At 45.9% G+C, this 16,377-nt stretch overlaps 4 protein-coding genes across 5 annotated transcripts in view; 2 read left to right on the top strand and 2 right to left on the bottom strand.

The window, feature by feature from the left end:
- The window catches only part of LOC6635689 (serine/threonine-protein kinase par-1), a 30,622-nt gene extending 25,478 nt beyond the window's left edge, over positions 1 to 5,144 (top strand). Inside the window, exons 3-8 of the mRNA XM_002059248.4 lie at positions 1,113 to 1,212; positions 1,281 to 1,398; positions 1,469 to 1,625; positions 1,702 to 1,810; positions 1,875 to 2,117; positions 2,428 to 5,144. Of these exons, the coding sequence (XP_002059284.3) occupies positions 1,113 to 1,212; positions 1,281 to 1,398; positions 1,469 to 1,625; positions 1,702 to 1,810; positions 1,875 to 2,117; positions 2,428 to 3,251 (1,551 nt within the window). The 3' untranslated portion in view covers positions 3,252 to 5,144. The remainder of the gene's footprint in view (positions 1 to 1,112; positions 1,213 to 1,280; positions 1,399 to 1,468; positions 1,626 to 1,701; positions 1,811 to 1,874; positions 2,118 to 2,427) is intronic.
- Atg4a (Autophagy-related 4a) lies at positions 4,460 to 6,907 on the bottom strand. The gene is made up of 5 exons (XM_002059247.4): positions 6,366 to 6,907; positions 5,780 to 6,122; positions 5,635 to 5,714; positions 5,030 to 5,578; positions 4,460 to 4,966 (listed from the first exon to the last, which is right to left on the bottom strand). Exons 1-5 carry the CDS (start codon positions 6,529 to 6,531, stop codon positions 4,911 to 4,913), a joined length of 1,194 nt encoding a protein of 397 aa, XP_002059283.1. The 5' UTR covers positions 6,532 to 6,907; the 3' UTR covers positions 4,460 to 4,910.
- A 344-nt stretch (positions 6,908 to 7,251) lies between these two features.
- ast (protein asteroid) lies at positions 7,252 to 10,289 on the bottom strand. The gene is made up of 3 exons (XM_002059246.4): positions 9,412 to 10,289; positions 9,040 to 9,196; positions 7,252 to 8,965 (listed from the first exon to the last, which is right to left on the bottom strand). The coding sequence occupies exons 1-3, from the start codon at positions 10,221 to 10,223 to the stop codon at positions 7,289 to 7,291; spliced, it is 2,646 nt and encodes an 881-aa protein (XP_002059282.2). The 5' UTR covers positions 10,224 to 10,289; the 3' UTR covers positions 7,252 to 7,288.
- Positions 10,290 to 10,644: 355 nt separating this feature from the next.
- S (EGF receptor activation regulator Star) overlaps positions 10,645 to 16,377 on the top strand; it is a 33,918-nt gene continuing 28,185 nt past the window's right edge. The window contains exons 1-2 of one of the 2 annotated variants that reach the window (XM_070209059.1): positions 10,645 to 11,188; positions 11,451 to 12,159. The gene's annotated coding sequence lies outside the window, so the exon portion shown is untranslated. Of the gene's footprint in view, positions 12,160 to 16,377 lie in introns of both variants that reach the window. The other variant, XM_002059245.4, reaches the window with a different exon arrangement.

The following is a 16,377-nucleotide window of genomic DNA, read 5'->3' as shown; positions in this document are numbered from 1 at the left end:
CGACTCTCTTAAAATATAAGAGATTTTCTTAAAAAACATTAAAACACGATATCGATTTTATCGATCGCTTGAAAACGGGACAAGCTCTCGATTATCGAAAACAAAATCGTATTGCGGATAGACTAGGAGAACCTGTGTTTCTTGCACCTATAGGTTCTGAGATTCTAACGGGCATGTCTAAATCGACTCGGCTATTGATGCTGATCAATGATATATTTACTTTATGAGGTCGCAGATGCTGCCTTCTGCCTGATAAATACATTTTATTCCCTTTCTACATATTCAGGCTTTACGAATAATAATACTAATAATAATAGCAATGATAATAGTATTATTTAAATCAAAAAGTAATGCTCTACGGACAGATAAACCCCAGCTGCGACCCTGGTCCGCGCTTCGTTAGCCAATGCACAAACCAGCGCTTGCAGTCGCTGTCGCTGTCGCTGTTAACGTTGTCGTCGGCGTCGCAGCTGCTGCGCTGCAATTATGTCGTGGTTCAAGGCTAATTTTCTTGCGCCCCAATGAGCGGGCACAACGGCTCTGTGTGTGTATGTGTGTGTGTATGCTGGTCTCCGTATATGTGTGTGTGTATGTGTTTGCGCCATTCATCGTTTTTTTTTTGTTGTTGCTGTTGTCGCTTTGTGTGCATACGAAATGCGCGTGTGGCAAATGTAATTCCGCCGCATAACGTATACGCCACGTATTGCACGGCGTTAATTAACGCTGCCCGCTGCCGCCGCTGCCTGCCGCCGCTTTGTCTCTCATTTGGATTAGAAAAAGCCCAGCCACAAAAGGGGCAGCAGCTTTGCTCCAATTACATTTACCAAATTGCAGACCCACTTGACCTTGGCTAACCATAAGCCGGACGCAAGGCAAAGGCGGATCTTAATGCATTTGAAAGTCCACACACGCTGTCATATGTGGCTGCACTTGACCTCGCCCTAAGCTGATTACTCAAAGTCATTTTCCAAATTCATTTTAATTGCATTAGTTGCTGCATTTTATTCATTTAACTAGTTGGAAAGAAACTTCTTCTGTATTCTAATTTAGCCAGTATATCAATAGAATAATTTGTAAACAAATTCTTCCTTGAACCAATATTTACTGGCCAGGTAACAATTGGACGTCGCATTGGCCTCTACAGATTCTGTGGCGACATCGGACGCGGCAACTTCTCCAAGGTCAAGCTGGCCGTGCATCAGCTGACACGAGGCAGGTTTACACCCAATTGCACTTTAAACTCTGACATAGTTAATCAAAGAGAACCTCAACTATTGCAGACAAGGTGGCCATCAAGGTAGTTGACTTGGATCGCGCCGGTCTGGACGCGAAGGCGCTGCGCATGCTCTCCAGCGAGATAGCCACGCTCGAGTGTGTCCATCATCCCAACATATTGAGGTGAGCGGGCTTTGCCTGAATTCCAAATCCACCTCCTTCAACTCTCTCTCTCTCTCTCTCTCTTGAGCAGGCTCTTTGAGGTGGTCGAGACGCTGGGACGCGTCTATCTGGTCACGGAGTGGATACGCGGCGGTGAGCTCTACAATCACATCACGCAGGGCGGGCCGCTGCGCGAGATACACGCGGCGCCACTCTTCAAGCAGCTGCTGCTCGCCGTCAAGCACATGGTAAGTCATCTCGCTGAGAGAAAGAGAGCTCTGATAAATCAGTTGAACTATTTGGCTTGCCATCTCACCCATACAGCATAGCTTGGGCTATGTGCATCGCGACATCAAGGCGGAGAATGTGCTGCTGCTCTCGGAGGATCGCCTCAAGCTGGCCGACTTTGGTTTCAGCACACAGTTAATTAATGGTGCGCGCTGATCCCCGCCTGTCCCTGTGCACGACTTGCTTTATACAGTTTCTGTGCGTTGCAGGTGCCAATCAGAAGCTGGATACATTTTGTGGCTCGCCGCCGTATGCGGCGCCAGAGCTATTCTCCGATGACCATTATATTGGCGCCCCAGTCGATGTCTGGGCCCTGGGCATATTGCTCTATTTCATGGTCGTCGGCAATATGCCATTTCGTGCACCCACCATACCTGGCCTCAAGGCGGCCATACTCAAGGGCGACTATCTGCTGCCTGGCCAGCTGAGCTTGCCCTGCATAAGACTAATTCGTAAGTGTTTCATCTATCTAAATCCGAAGTGTCTGATCATATTTGCTGAGGTTTTCGAAGATTCTGTGCCTCCAAATTGGGCAAAGTTTCTATGAAATGCATTTAAGATTGCAACTAGCTGCTGAATTTGAGCCGGAGACTTTTCCCAAGTTAGTTCAACGCTCAGACACAAGAATGTTTGTCGAAGTTTCGTCGTGAAACTGCGTGAGCGTAGAACTAGCATGCGCGAGCTCGCCGGTTCAAATCTAAAAGATATTCTCAACTTTTAATGAAAATTTCTCTCCCTTTCTCTGTCTCTCAATCCCGCTAGAACGAATCTTAATCCATGTGCCCGCCCAGCGGCCGACCATAGACGACATCCTGAACAGCCAGTTTGTCACCTGCCCCAAGCTGAGCGTCGAGCTGATGCAGCTCGAATTGAATCTGCATAGCAAGCCCGCCAAGCGTTCCATTTTTTGGGTGCGCAAATCGCATCGGCTGCGGAAAAGCGCCTCGCTGCGGGAACGCTACGCGGAGGTGGTCAAGAAGCCGGCGATTAGCATGAACACACGCCAGCAGGACGAGATGTTTGTGGACAGCTTTTTGCATCCCATCGAGCTGGGGCACGAGCAGCAGCAACAGCCGCCGTCGGCGGCGGCCAATACCAAAGAGCTGGAGGCGAATGGGGAGCCGGTGAAGCGTACGGGTCCCGGTCGGCGTTATCTCTTCTGCGGCACACTCAAGAAGAAAATAACGCCCATCGAAACGGAGCCGGAGAAACAGCTCTCGAATGGCGGGCCAACGGCCAAGCTAAGTCCATGGAGCATCGAGGTGGCCGACGATTGTCCCCTGTTCAAGAACTACGACGCGGAGACGGGCAGCTGTGTAATGCTGCCCACCAATACGGACGATCTCAGCCAGCTGTGCGCCTTGGAGTTCGAGGCCAGGCAGCTGCTCGCCGAGCTCGGTGTTACCACACAGATGCTAATCAATGCCATACCCAGCGGACCGCGATCGGACATCATTGGCGCCTATCGCATCGTCGTCAATCGTCTCCAGAAACAATCCTGGCTGGCGCGCAAGCATGTGGAAATGGCGCTCCAGCTGGAGCCGAAGCCGGAGAAGCGCAGCGAGCGCCAGTGCTGCATATTGTAGGCCATCAATCTTGAATGTCTAATGCTTAATTAATTATAATAATTAATAATTAATGATTAATGATTAGTGTCAATTCTATAGCCCAGCAAGGCAGGCGGACAGTCAGGCAGGCGTTACGTATGTGTTTATCGTTTTTAGTGTAGAGCAACAGAGCTGAATAGTTCCTTATTTCGTCTAGGTTCCGAGTTTTCTAAACTGTTAATTAATTAAATATTGAAGGATAATTAGATATGCTATGCGTTAGGCGCCATTAGACTGGCTTGTTTTTGAAAAGATAACAAGTCCCACAAGAATGAATGTAAAATGTTTGAAAAGCAAGATTTTTGTAAATCAAATCGATAAAATAGATAAATATTTTATGATTTGATAGAAAACCAACAAAAAAAAACCAAAAAACACCGTTGCAACTATTTTCTCATTAACATTCGATTGATGCTGATTGAAACTTTATAATTTCAATTGTTTTCGTTTAAAATTCGAAATTTGTCTAAAAATTAAAATTGAAAGGGTCTTCAAAAATACTCTATGCCAAAAAGTGTTGAATATTGAGTTTACGTTAAATTAGATCTTTGAAGAAAGAGTCATATATTAAAAATGTCGCCTTAGTTAAGAGTCTGTGAATTTAATTTTAACTCAATTTCAAAATTTAATTGTCGCCAAGAGTCGTTGAAAATTTTTTAAAAATTTTCCAAGTATTTAATGTTTAAATTTCGAACGTTGCAATTTCAGAAATGGAAATAAATTATCTAATAGAACTCTTTAAAGATCTGAAGACAAGATCTGTCACGATACACACATATATATATATATATATATAGAATATTGTCAAATTTCGATAAACGCCAGTAACGAATATTTCGAAAATGTTTAGATTAATCGAATTGCATAATTGAAAACAAATAATATTAAGCAAAAAAACAAGTTTAAAAATGCCCCCAAAAAAAAAAACGATTGCCACAAATTGAATGTGCCACTTGCAACATTTTTGTTGGGGCCGCTTGAAAAGCCAGTCTAATGTGCATGTGGTTTGTTTAAAACTAGTGAAATTTATATACATACATACACATATAGTCCAAGTATTATGTATTTAGTTGTTGGTCCATTTTTTGAGCATGTATGTGTGTGTGTGTGTGTGTGTGTGTGAGCACACATACGACTTATACGAATACATATACAACATATACATATAAAGATAAAAAGCAAGAAACTACTCTTTAAATTCCATATAAAAAATGGTGATGTTTTAATCAATTAATAAGGTAGTTTTGTATTATAAAGAAAGCATAAACAATGCGTCTGTATGTGTGTGTATATGTGTGTGTTTGTTTGATGCCAAATTGTTTCTCAATCAATCAAACTTACAATAGAGCAGCATATTAAATATATATATATATATATATATATATATACATACATATAAGTAGGTTTGCATGTGTGTTCGTTTGTGTGTGTGTTCGTAAGTAAGCTATAATTTTAACACTAGAGTTCTTATAGTTTATAGCCATTCGCTAGCCGCAGCATCCGCTCGAGCTGCACAGCTGGGCAGCTGGCCAGCTGCTCCAGTTTTCGTACAGGTTTAACTACAAATATTGAGCACGGCGCAGTCGCCGCACTCTCTCCCTCTCTCTCTCTCTCTCTCCGTCTCTCCTGCTCGCTCTCTCAGTCAGCCGTCGCCTCTCTCAGATTGGGTTTGCCGTCGACGTCGCTGCCGCTGCCTGGCAATTGGAGCGCATTGATAAGAGACACAGGGAAATTGAGTGAGAATTGTTATCACTCACCCAGCATGGCAAAGGACTCCGAGTCGCTGGCGGCGGGCCAATCAATGTCCGGCATGGCGGGCCATTCAATATCGTCCGCCGTGTCCCAGTCCACGGCACGGGATTGACTTATTTCGAACAGTGCCGGCGTGCACAGGCTGAGCACTTCCTGGCGCAGCTGTTGCAGCAGCTCGTCGAAGCTGTTGCGCGTCTTGCACAGAAAACAGACGGCCAGCGAGGGATCCATGGCGCCAAAGCTTAAGCGTGCCGCATACTTTTGATGATAGCTCTCGTCCAGCTCCTGCTCCGCAGCTGTCGTCTTTTGGGCCACGCTGCCGGCGCGTTGTGTTGTATGCGGATCCAAATACAACACCTCATCGTCCACATAGCCCAGAAAGTAGAGCGCCTGATTGGGCCGACCGCCAATCATGCCGCAGCTGCTGCTCAGCTCCAGGCAGCGCTTCAGAGCGGGTATATACATGGGATTAATATCGCTAATGCCCAGCCGGAGCGGCACAATCAGCAGCAGTGGCTTCCACGTCGACGCGCTGACCTCCTGACAGCGTGTGTCTACAAGACAAATAAAATAGATGAGCAAAGATTCGCCGCATCCGATGCCCACTCACATATCTCGTCCAGCACCACGGTGCTGTCCATGGCCACGTGTACGACCAGCGAGCTCCAGTCATCGAAGCGCACTAGGATTCTGTGGAATTAGATTAAAGCATTGTTAACCGGCTTTGTACGGCCCAGCTGCTAGCTGCTACTCACTTGAGTATTTGGGCAACGGTATTCGGTCCGAGCCACTCGCCGACGGCTTTGTTCTGCGACTCGCCCGTCAGGGCAATCTGATGTATGGAGTAGAAGCTTTTGCGCGTATCCTCGAATCGATTGACGATCTTCAGGTAGGTGGCATCACGACAGTCTGGCGTCCAGAACCAATCACGGCCCAAATGCAGCTCGATCAGGGCCTGGGCGAGCACCATTTGGCCGCAGCGCAGCATGCAGCCCCAGCCCTTGTCGGTGGTCAGCTGCACCTCGCCCAGCGGCACAAAGCCGTGCCGATATGTGCACCACAGACGCGACTGGATGTCCCGTCGGATCAGCTCCAGTTCTGCAAAAGGCAGCGGGTAAGCATAATATAATATATATATATATAAATAATATATATGATGACCCGATCTAGCATTGTCCGGCTGGCTGTCAATATCGGAGAGTCTTGCAATTTGGATTTGGAACTGATCAGGTATGTTTTAATCTACTAATCGGGCATACCCGACGCTAGAGTCGCCCCCTGGCTGAGTGCAACGGTCGCTGTTCGCTCAACGGGGTCTTCACTGTACACTCGCGCGCTCACCTTGTATGGCATTGTAACGTTTGCCCAGCAGCCAGACATCTGTATTGCGCTTTGGTATATCCTCCGGCTCGCCGACGGCGCCAGCCAGCATGCTGTCCGGGCCGAGGTAGGCCTCGAAAACGCTGTCCATGCCGCGTGTTAGCTGCGCGTAAAGGCTAACCAGCATTTACTGCTACCACACGACGCTGCTGCTGCCGCTGCTGCTGCTGCGCTGCCTCTGCCTCTGCTGCAGTTCCGTGTGCGTCGCCTGCCAAATGACGTTGTGATTTCTTGCTGCTGCTGCTGCTTTGTCTTTGTTTTGGCTAATGCTGTTGCCAGGCAGGGCTGCTGTTAACGCTTTTGTTGTTGACTCACAGCAAATGGTTTAGTTGCTGGCAGTGTTATTGTTATTACAAACTAATCGCAAATTAGTTTTGTCGCGTCCGCAACTGTTTTTCTTCCTTTTACTCCTACTTTTTTTTTGTGTGTGTGTGCTGATTACAACGATAACAAAAAACTGCCTTGGCAGCGTCGTCAGCTGCGCAGTCGACGCGTTGGCGTTATGCTGGTATGACACCAGCCGAGCTGCCTTTTATGTTGTCGCCACATGCTGTTTTTCTATATATATCGCAATCAATTTGCAACAATCAGATTGCAATTTTAGACGAACTGCACAATTGCTGTGCAGTCATATAAAGATTTATATAATTTGCTCAAATCAGCATTTAGAAAAATTAAATGTCATTCAGTTAACAGAGACAGTTGCGACGTTGCTGCTCGATTGCTGTAATCGATTTCGGTTAACACCGCTGTTAAGTGCTCAACTCTGGCGCTGCCCTGTTAAAATGTAAACAAAGTATTTGCCAGTGTTGTCAACTGCCGCTTGCATTTAGATGTGGCGCGTCAATTTGAAAATGTTAGCCAAACGTTTTATTTACATATATTTACACTTTAAGGCCACAGAATTTGTTGTTTAAATCAAAAAATGCATCTTCCTCGTTCTCACTTTGCTGCAGCATTTCCGCATTTGGATCAGCGCCGTCAGCGCCAACCGCAACCGCAGCCGCTTTGCGTGCCGCCTGCCGCTGCTTCTTGAGACGCTTCTTCTCGACGACCTTGGCGGCGGCCTGCTCCGACGCCGACTGCTGCTTCCAAGGCGGCACAAAAGGCGCACACCAATCATACAGAAAGCAATAGAAGTCGAACATGAGACGCGAATCGGCCAGCAGGAAATGCTCCACATGATAGCGCACATCCAATCGATTGCGCAGCAGATCATACAGATTATAGATGAAGGCGCCGCAGTAGAGCTGATTCATGCGCGGACTGCGGAACGGCTGATCGAGCAGCGCATTGAGGCCATTCAGCTGGTAGACAACCGACTGGAACTCGGCAAAGGCGTGCAGCACGCTCGTCGAGTACAGATCGTACTTCTTCTTGAAGATTTCCTGCATGTGAAAGTGCGGCAACAGGCGCTCCTGCACCAGATAGCAGTCCGACTTGGGCACCTGCGACATGCGCTCCGGCACGGGCAGCTGCAGCAGCGCGGGCTTAACGCCGCGCCTGATGCCCGCCGCCGCCTCCTTGTCGCGCACCGCACGCTCCTGGCGCAAGATCTTGCCAAAGCGACGCTGAAACTGCCGGCGATCCCGCTCGGCGGGTATCGTGACGTCCACGGTGCGCAGCACGACCAGGCACAACAGCAGCGCGTGCAGATGCAGCAGATCACAGTGCTCCGATCTGTGCAGCCAGTAGACAATGGCCAGCCCGTACAGCTGCAGATCCGGCGGCAGCAGCTGCAGCTGCTCGAAAAGCCGCGGCACATTCGCATGCGGCACCTGCGCCTCGAATACGGCACGCAAATGCCGTGCATCCGGCGCCGTGGGCACAAATTCATAGGCGGGCATCCGTTCGATGGGCTGGCGATAATAGCGCACATTTGTGACGCGCAGGGCACGCGTCAAATACGTGTACTCGATGGGCAGGGTTTGGCCCTGGGCATCCAGCTTGGGCGGCGTTGCGGCGCCAGCCACATGGTGCAGCAGGGCGAAGCTGTAGTTGAGTATGGGCAGGGCCAGAGCGTTGGCGTCGTGATGCGGAAAGTGCTCGATTTGCGGATTGTTGATGTACTTGCGCAGATGCAGCAGATCCACAAAGTAGCGCGGCAGATGAGCCGGATAGAGCTTGTCGAGAAACCATTGCGGAAACAGCAGCGTCTTGTCCTCCACATCGGGTGCATACTCTGCCTCCACCTCCTGGTCCTCCTCTGTATCCTCCTCCTCCTCATCCTCTGCGTTGCTGCTTTGCTGCGGTTGCTCTGCATCCGGCTGCTCAGCTACTGCCTTCTCCTGCTCCTCCTCCGCTTCAGATGAGCTTCCCTCTTCACTTAGTTGCTCCAGCTCCTCTTCCTCCTCGAAAGAGCTCTCTGCTGAGAGATTAGCCAACTGCTCAACTTCAGTTAGTTCCTCCTCCTCCTCTTCCTCCTCAGCCTCGCTAGCTGCCTCCACGTGAACAAATGCATTCTCGTAGTGCTTCTCAAAGAATTCGTAGGCGTGGCAAAGCTCATTCGAATAACCAGAAATGGCTGCCTGCACCTGAGAGACCAAAGAATCGCGCTGGAACTGCAATACAGTAAGTAGAATTCGAATGAGGGTTTAAGCTCGCATCATTCTCTGCTAATACTTATACGATTTACCTTTTTCAGTCGGGAGAGCACTTTGTCCAGCGCTGACTCGGCCGTCTGTTCGCGCAGCCACTGCAAAATGACGCGAATGCGTCGCTGCTGCTTTCTCAATTTGCGACTGCGTCCCGCTTTGCCCATGCCAGCGGCAAAGAAGTTGCGAAACGCTGAGCTGAAATGGACGACAACAACGGGAATTAAAGGCTGATGATGGAAATGGAAGATTGCCTTGTAAATCGGAGCCGAACCAGTGCTGCCAATTTAGCTAACAGTTAAGGTTGTAGTGTAAACAAAGCGAACTTGGCAGCACTGTTTAGCAGTTGTACCCTATATTATACTCTATGTTTTTTTTTTACAGGGCATATCGCATCGGGCGGCCTTACACACCGTGCTATGTAGTCGTTGCCCAGCAGAGCCGCAAACAGCGGCAGCTTCTCGGGGCTGAGGGCGCCACGCCCACACAAATGCTCGACACGATAGATGCAGCAGTCGAGATATTTATAGCTGCTCTTGACGGGATTTACGGGCTTCTGTGCCGTCACCTCCTTGCTGGTTATGCCCGATAGGATTTTGTGCGCCTTGGTGCGTTTCTCCACGTGCTTCGCCTCGTGGCGGCGCAGCGGGCGCTGCGTTTCGCCCGCCCTCCGGCGCTGCTTGGTGAGCACCTTGACGGTGAGCGTGATGAGGGGTATGTACTGGACGTTGTGTATGTAGAAGTCCGAGTCGTACGAGAGCACGGGGCAGTTGAGCTTGCGGGCAAGGGCGGCCAGTTCGTCGTCCGCCTCGAAGACGCAGCGCATGACGGGCACGCCGCAGTCCCGGACGGCGTCGACGAACACCTCCTTGAGGTGCAGCGGAAAGAGCGTAATCGAATCGCACGGATTTATCTTCTTGATGACCGCAATCTTGCCGCGCAGCCGTTTGCCGACGGTGCGCAGCTTGCGCTCCTCGTAGCCGCCGTCCATCAGCACATAGCCGCGTATCTGGCACTCCGCGAGCACCTGAAAGAACTCAACGACGGCGCGATAGAAGTCGTCGTAGTCGCCGCCAAAGGCCGAGTAGCAGCCGGTCACATCCTTGTACAAATTGCAGGCCAAGTTGTCGCCATCGATGACCAGTGCGGTGTTGTGCAGCTCGTGGGGCTTTAGGTAGAGCTCGGCACGTTGCGCTATGTAGCTGGTCAGGCCGCGAACACCCATTTATTTGTTAAAGCAAAACTTTGTTTATGTTTATCAAAAAAAAAAAAAAAGCGCGTGTTAGCAACACATGTTTGGGCAGTGCTGCAAAGCGCCTGCGCTAAAGTGATGCCCATAAGCGCAAGCGGCGCTGTTAAGGTGCCTGTTGCCGTAATGTTATCTTGTTATATGTGGTCAGTGCTGCCATGGCTTAAGTAAGAAATAGCTGGTTTTAGCCTTTTATTTTTTATTATTGTGGCAATTTAAAAGTTCAAGCAACGGTATTTACATAGCATATAGAGTGCTTTGTAAATATTTAGCATATTTAGCTGTATATATATATATATAGTATAGAAATATGTCATTAACTCCCAGATTGCGATAGATTGCGCACTGAAAAAGGCGCTGTTATAGCCGTAACAGACAGCACTGTTAGGCATAGCTAACGCACTGTTTCGTCGCTGTTAAACGCAAAAACGAGCCTGTTAACGCGCCATTCTGCTCCCGATTATTTTGGTATTTTGCTGAGTGTGTTGCATTATTATGTTAGCCGCTTACAGCCACACTGCACTCAGACTGTCGCTGTCAGGCAAATAAAACGCTTGTCTTTCGTTCGTAACGTAACGCGTAACGCGAGTGGGTTTTGTGGCACAGTGAAAAAATCAGCAACAGCAGCAATTAAAAATCGAAATCAAATGCAACACGCAATCGAAATAAATGTAAAAAGCGAACTTAAATCAAACAAACAAAATAATATCGAAAATTTATAACAGCGGCACGTTATGTGTGATTAACGTGCAATCGAGTGCCTTTCCAAATGTGAGCAGCAAACGCGTGCATATATACGGGTTCCGTTCGTTCCGCAGCGTATCGTATTTAGCTCTTGCTTTTGCCCACTTTACGTTTCGTGTATGTGTGCTGTTTTTGTGCTTGTTCAACGTAAAACAGCAGCAGCAGCAACAGCAGCGGCGTCGGCAGCGCTGGCACAGGTAGACAACGTCTAAGACACCATAAAACGATGAAAAATTGAATAAAGCAAAAAAAAGTAATAAAATCAAATCTAAAGTTAAATAGCGAAAAGTATAGAATAAGAATTTTGTCTGCGAGGAGCGCATCAACAACCGCAACGACAACAACAACAACAGCACTCATTTTTTTTGTGTTAATTACTTTTTGTGCGTCTTTGCTTTGCGGTCGCATTCATTTCATATACTAGTAATATTTTTCTTCTTGGATTTTCTTCAACAACAGCAGCCGCAGCCGCAGCCATCAACGGCCGCCAGACAAACAGACAAAATTCAACAACAATAGCAACAACAAAAACAATATCAACTGCTCTCGCCCCCATGGGTGTGAGCGAGCGCGCAGATCATTTATACGTATCGTAAACGTATCGTGAATGAATATTCTGTCTATGTGTTTTGCAGCGCGAGCGAGCGAGCGAAAGGGAAAGAGCGCGCGGTGCGTTGCGTTGCGTACGTGTTTCAGTGTGTGCGTGCGTGTATGTTTGTGTGTGGGAGCCAAGAGCATTTATAATAAATAAATTGTGTGGCTACTCCCAAAGCAAATAAATAATTATGCTGCATAAAAGAAAAACGGCAAAAGCGTAACAAAAGTGTGAAAAATCGTCGACGACTTCAGCTCAAAAGAAAAATAAAATCAAAATATAAAATAAAAATACGAGTTAAAAACACTCGCACGACTTAAGAGCCAAAAAGCCAAAAGCTCTCAAGTGTTTCACTCTTTTACGTTCCCTCCCCCCTTCCCTTCAAAATATTCGCGACTTTTTGCGAGCGTGTATGTGTGTGTTTTTTGTACGTGCTTATGGAATTTTGACAATTTCGTGTGTTGTCAGTCGAAAGTTTTTTGTTGTTATCTTTTTTCGATCAATTCGTCAACGCAACGGGAAGCTGCTGTGTTGGAATACGCGCTCACTGTGTGAGAGAGGCTCTCCCAAAAGGTGCGTATTACAGTTATTACTTATTTGCAATTGCTCAATTATGTTTTATATGCACTAGCTGGAAGTCAGTTAGTTGATATTCCAGGAACTGGCAACAAGCTACGGGGCGTCTGCACGCTCACGTTTCCTGTCTTTAGCACATTTTCACACGTCCTTGCGCCTACGACGACAATTGCAATTTTTTTTCGTTTTTTTTTTTCGGCAAGTTGCGTTTCCCACGCCTTAACCACACACACACACACTCACACACACACATATATATACATATATATTGCTCTGCAGGTAGTAGGAAAAAATTTCTCGCATTACCAAAATTGAACAAATTTCGTTGAATGCCGCCGTAGGTGGGCGAGAGAAATGGAAAAATTAGACACACACACACACACGCACGCACACTTGCATACATGTGAGTTACTGAAAATGCGCAAAATTGACCACCCGCAGTTTTCCAGCAGAAAAATATGAATAGCAATATGATTAATAAGTAATGATGATGATGATGATGATGATGATCATTCCAATGGGGACTGCGACTGCTGCAATTTGGCACAATTTGAATCAGTGCGTCGCCAGAGGGCGCCACTGCTGTGCCGTAATCAAGCGAAATTCAATTGCCGCTGCCTGCCAAATGGCGTTTTTGGCAACATTATGCAATTTCTTGCTGTTCTCCAGCCATTTTGGCAAGTGGACTATTGAGCACAAAAGTTCATGGCTTCCCCGCCCCACCTCTTCGACTGGAAGTGGAGTGTAAGTTTTACTGTTGCGACAGCTGCTGCTGCTGTTTGTTCTCTGATTTTATGCATTTTGCTGCATACAATAAAAAGAGCATAAAATACATTTATATATACACACACACACGCGCACATGAACCGTGACAGCTGCACAGATCTTGCGCCGTGTGTGTGAGTGTTTGTGTGTGCGTCTCAAATGACACTTGCCTACTGCATTGGAAAGCGTTGCTGCCGTCTGCACATTTTTCTATAGAATTTCCTAGTAGGAAGTGCAGCAGCAACAATAACAACAACAACAACAACAACGGCGACAACACTTGACAATTGTCTTAGGCACTGGACTGTTGTCTCGCTCTAGCACACCTGCCGCCCCTGCAGGCAAAGAACAACTGTCCTAAGTACATATATATATATATATGTGAGTTTGTGTGTGTGTTGGTTTCTTCCTTGTTGGTTTTGTATACCCTGTATAAAAGTAAAATTGGGAATTAAGGGGCAGAATGTATTTGTGCATAAATATAATGTGTAACTGGAAAATCTAGTTTTTCGAAATCGATAAATATCGATCGTCAGGCACGTGTTTTGAGCTTAACTCATTTGATGTTCGGCTTAGGGTATTTTTTAGTCTGGCACACTTGCTTTCTTATAGCTCATTGTCGTCTGTACTCCAGTTATTTAATGCTCGCAATTATTCAATTGTCTTTGATTAAATGTGCAAATTTGTCTAATGCTTTGCTGGTTCTCTCGCTGATTGCGCGGAAGTTGCCGTTTAAAGCTGCAAATAATTGTCCGCCATTTGTAATTTGTCACCGATCTCCCCCTCTCCCTCTCTCTCTCTCTCTCTCTCACGCTCTCTCGCATACACACTTTCTCAATTATTAACTTATCCGCTGTCAGCTTTGATTGTATGTCTGTGTGTGCTTTTACCGTTATTGCAACACCAAATACATCCCCCCTCCCCCAACCCCTTCCACCCACATTTTGACCTACAAGTCGGCTTAATTATATTACCGACGCGCGCATTTCCTGTCCAATTTTACTTTATTTACTGTTCAGATTTTTAGGCATTGAGCAAGGCGCGCACAGCTAATAATAATAAAAAACCAAAATTAAATTCAAAAAAAGAATAAGAAGAAGAAGGGGCTTGCAAACAATTTTGAATATCCACTCGAAAATGCAGCGCACAGCAACAACAACAAATAATGTAATTATTTCCCTTCACAAGCTCCACAAAATGAAGCAAAGCAAGAACAAAAATAACAGCACAAAAAAAAAAAATAAATAAAATAAAACTCGACAAGCGAAGCAGCGATAGCGACGTGTCGGCAACTTTGTTGTTGTTGTTGTTGCTGGCGGGCGTAAGCACGTGCAGCAATAGAATCGATAGAACGCACAAAATGAGCAAAACTATTAATAAACAATTTGCATTGAGCCCGCTCTTCGCGCGCTCTCTCTCTCTCTCTCTCTCTCTCTCTCTCTCTCTCTCTCTCTTTCTTTAGTGCGCTTTGCTCTCACTGCGCGCTCTGGCGTTTCAAACCGGAACCTAATTGAATTTTGTGAATGAAACGAGGCGGCGACCTTGCCCGTTTACGTCGAGCTTACGTTTTGCATTGATCGTTGATCAATTGAAAGCTTTGCCGCAATTCAATTTGATTGATGAGAGACCGCTTACGTTGTGGCGCTTACGTTATGTTTACTGTAAGCCGTCGCAACGGTTTTTAGTACGTCAAAGATAATGAAATAATAAAAAACAAACGTAAACACGTAACATATCTGAAAGTTGCATTAGCCGAGTGGCCACTGTATCGCTCTCTCTCTCTCTCTCTCTCTTGCTTCTGTGTATGTGTGTGTGTGTGTGGGTGCGCCTTTGTAATTTCGCAAATGTTTGCCGCTAATAAATCATGTGTCCCTTGTTAGCCGATTGTAAATTATTCGTTCAATGCGCGAGGTTCAAGTGTTTGTTTTTTTTTTTTTTTTGTTCGATTTGGCCTCCTTCTGTGTTTTGGCTATTTATGCGGCGTTTAGCTACCGTGCGCTTACGTCATTTGCATATGCCGTCTACGTTTACGTATTCGTATTGGAACTCATATTCGTATTCGTATTGGTAATTGTGTTTGTATTTGTGTTCGTATTATTCGTACATACTTGGCCATGTTTTACAGTTGTCAATTGGCTGCTGCGGCTGCTGCTCTTTTGGCCACTTTCGTGGGCCAAAACACATTCAGCTCGCGTCAACACAAAATATTGAAAGTTGGTAATGCGACAACAACAATAACAACAAAAACAACATCAACAACTGAGTCATCAGTTTTCTGTTTTCTGTTTTCATATTCAAAATAAACGCGAAAAGTTTCTAGTACACGACCACAATATTCACATATAACTAGTTCATCATTGAAGACATTCATGAAATACATATCGAAAGAATGATTCCACTTAATTTTCACGTTTGCCAATGAAATACGATCATGAAAGAGGCAACTGTTGTTGGGAATAAGCTGGTCTATCTGCGAAATTGCAGTCGCATTTCCACGCACTCAAGTGGATTCCACAAAACTAGTGAAATTGGTTAACTTCGAGTCGGATTGAAAGGAAAAGCAAAATGTGCTTGGTAAATGTTCTAATCATACACATATATACCAGGACACATCTATTTGCATATTCTATTAACTGACTGTCAATATCTATATTCCCCTCACCCCTCTCCCCTCTCTACCATTCGTTCAATACGAAACTAGCTTATCCATCAACTGTATATAAAAACATCCTCAAAAATGTATTTTGAATTTTGTTGCCGTGCGCATAATTCGCAAGAATTTCAACTTTTGGCTAGACAATTTTCATAATGCAATAAAATGGTTATAAATTGGCGCGTTAATTGAAAATAATGTAGACATTTGTTTTGATTCGCTTGCGTTAAATGCAGACAGCATTCGCCGCCTGCCAATAACTCATGAAACAATCATGAATGGAACCATGAATGAGGCCATACAATAAACATAGACGCCTCCATAAGAACAGCTGCGTCCAGAGTATGATTGTATGTTGTGTATGTACTTAGATGGTGGGCAGATCTTCAGCAAATACTTTGCTGTTTCTATATGGTGGGTATTAGAGGTTCCTTATGAAGTGTGTGGCACAAGCAATGCTCCATAAAGTTATTATTACTATTGATCTATTTGTCTAGCTTCACCTGAATGTGAACCAAGCAAGGTACAAATGCCTCTTCTTGCTGTGGACGCAATATAGATTAGAACCTACGCGATTGTCAAACTATATCAAATACTTAACTATGAGAACTACGCTTCCTGTAAAGCTATTTTGTTAAAACTTGCTACAGATGCTTCTTATTGCTGTTGCTGCCATAAAGATTAGAACCAGCGTGATCGTTCCACTATATCCAATACCTAACTATGAGAACTCAGCTTCCTGTAAAGCTATTTTGTTAAAACTTTCTATAGTTTCTTCTCATAGCTGTAGACAATAT

The sequence above is a fragment of the Drosophila virilis genome, chromosome 4 (assembly GCF_030788295.1).
Source record: "Drosophila virilis strain 15010-1051.87 chromosome 4, Dvir_AGI_RSII-ME, whole genome shotgun sequence".
NCBI lineage: Eukaryota > Metazoa > Arthropoda > Insecta > Diptera > Drosophilidae > Drosophila > Drosophila virilis.
Note: the sequence above shows the minus strand (reverse complement) of the source record. Positions and strands in the feature narration are given on the sequence as shown.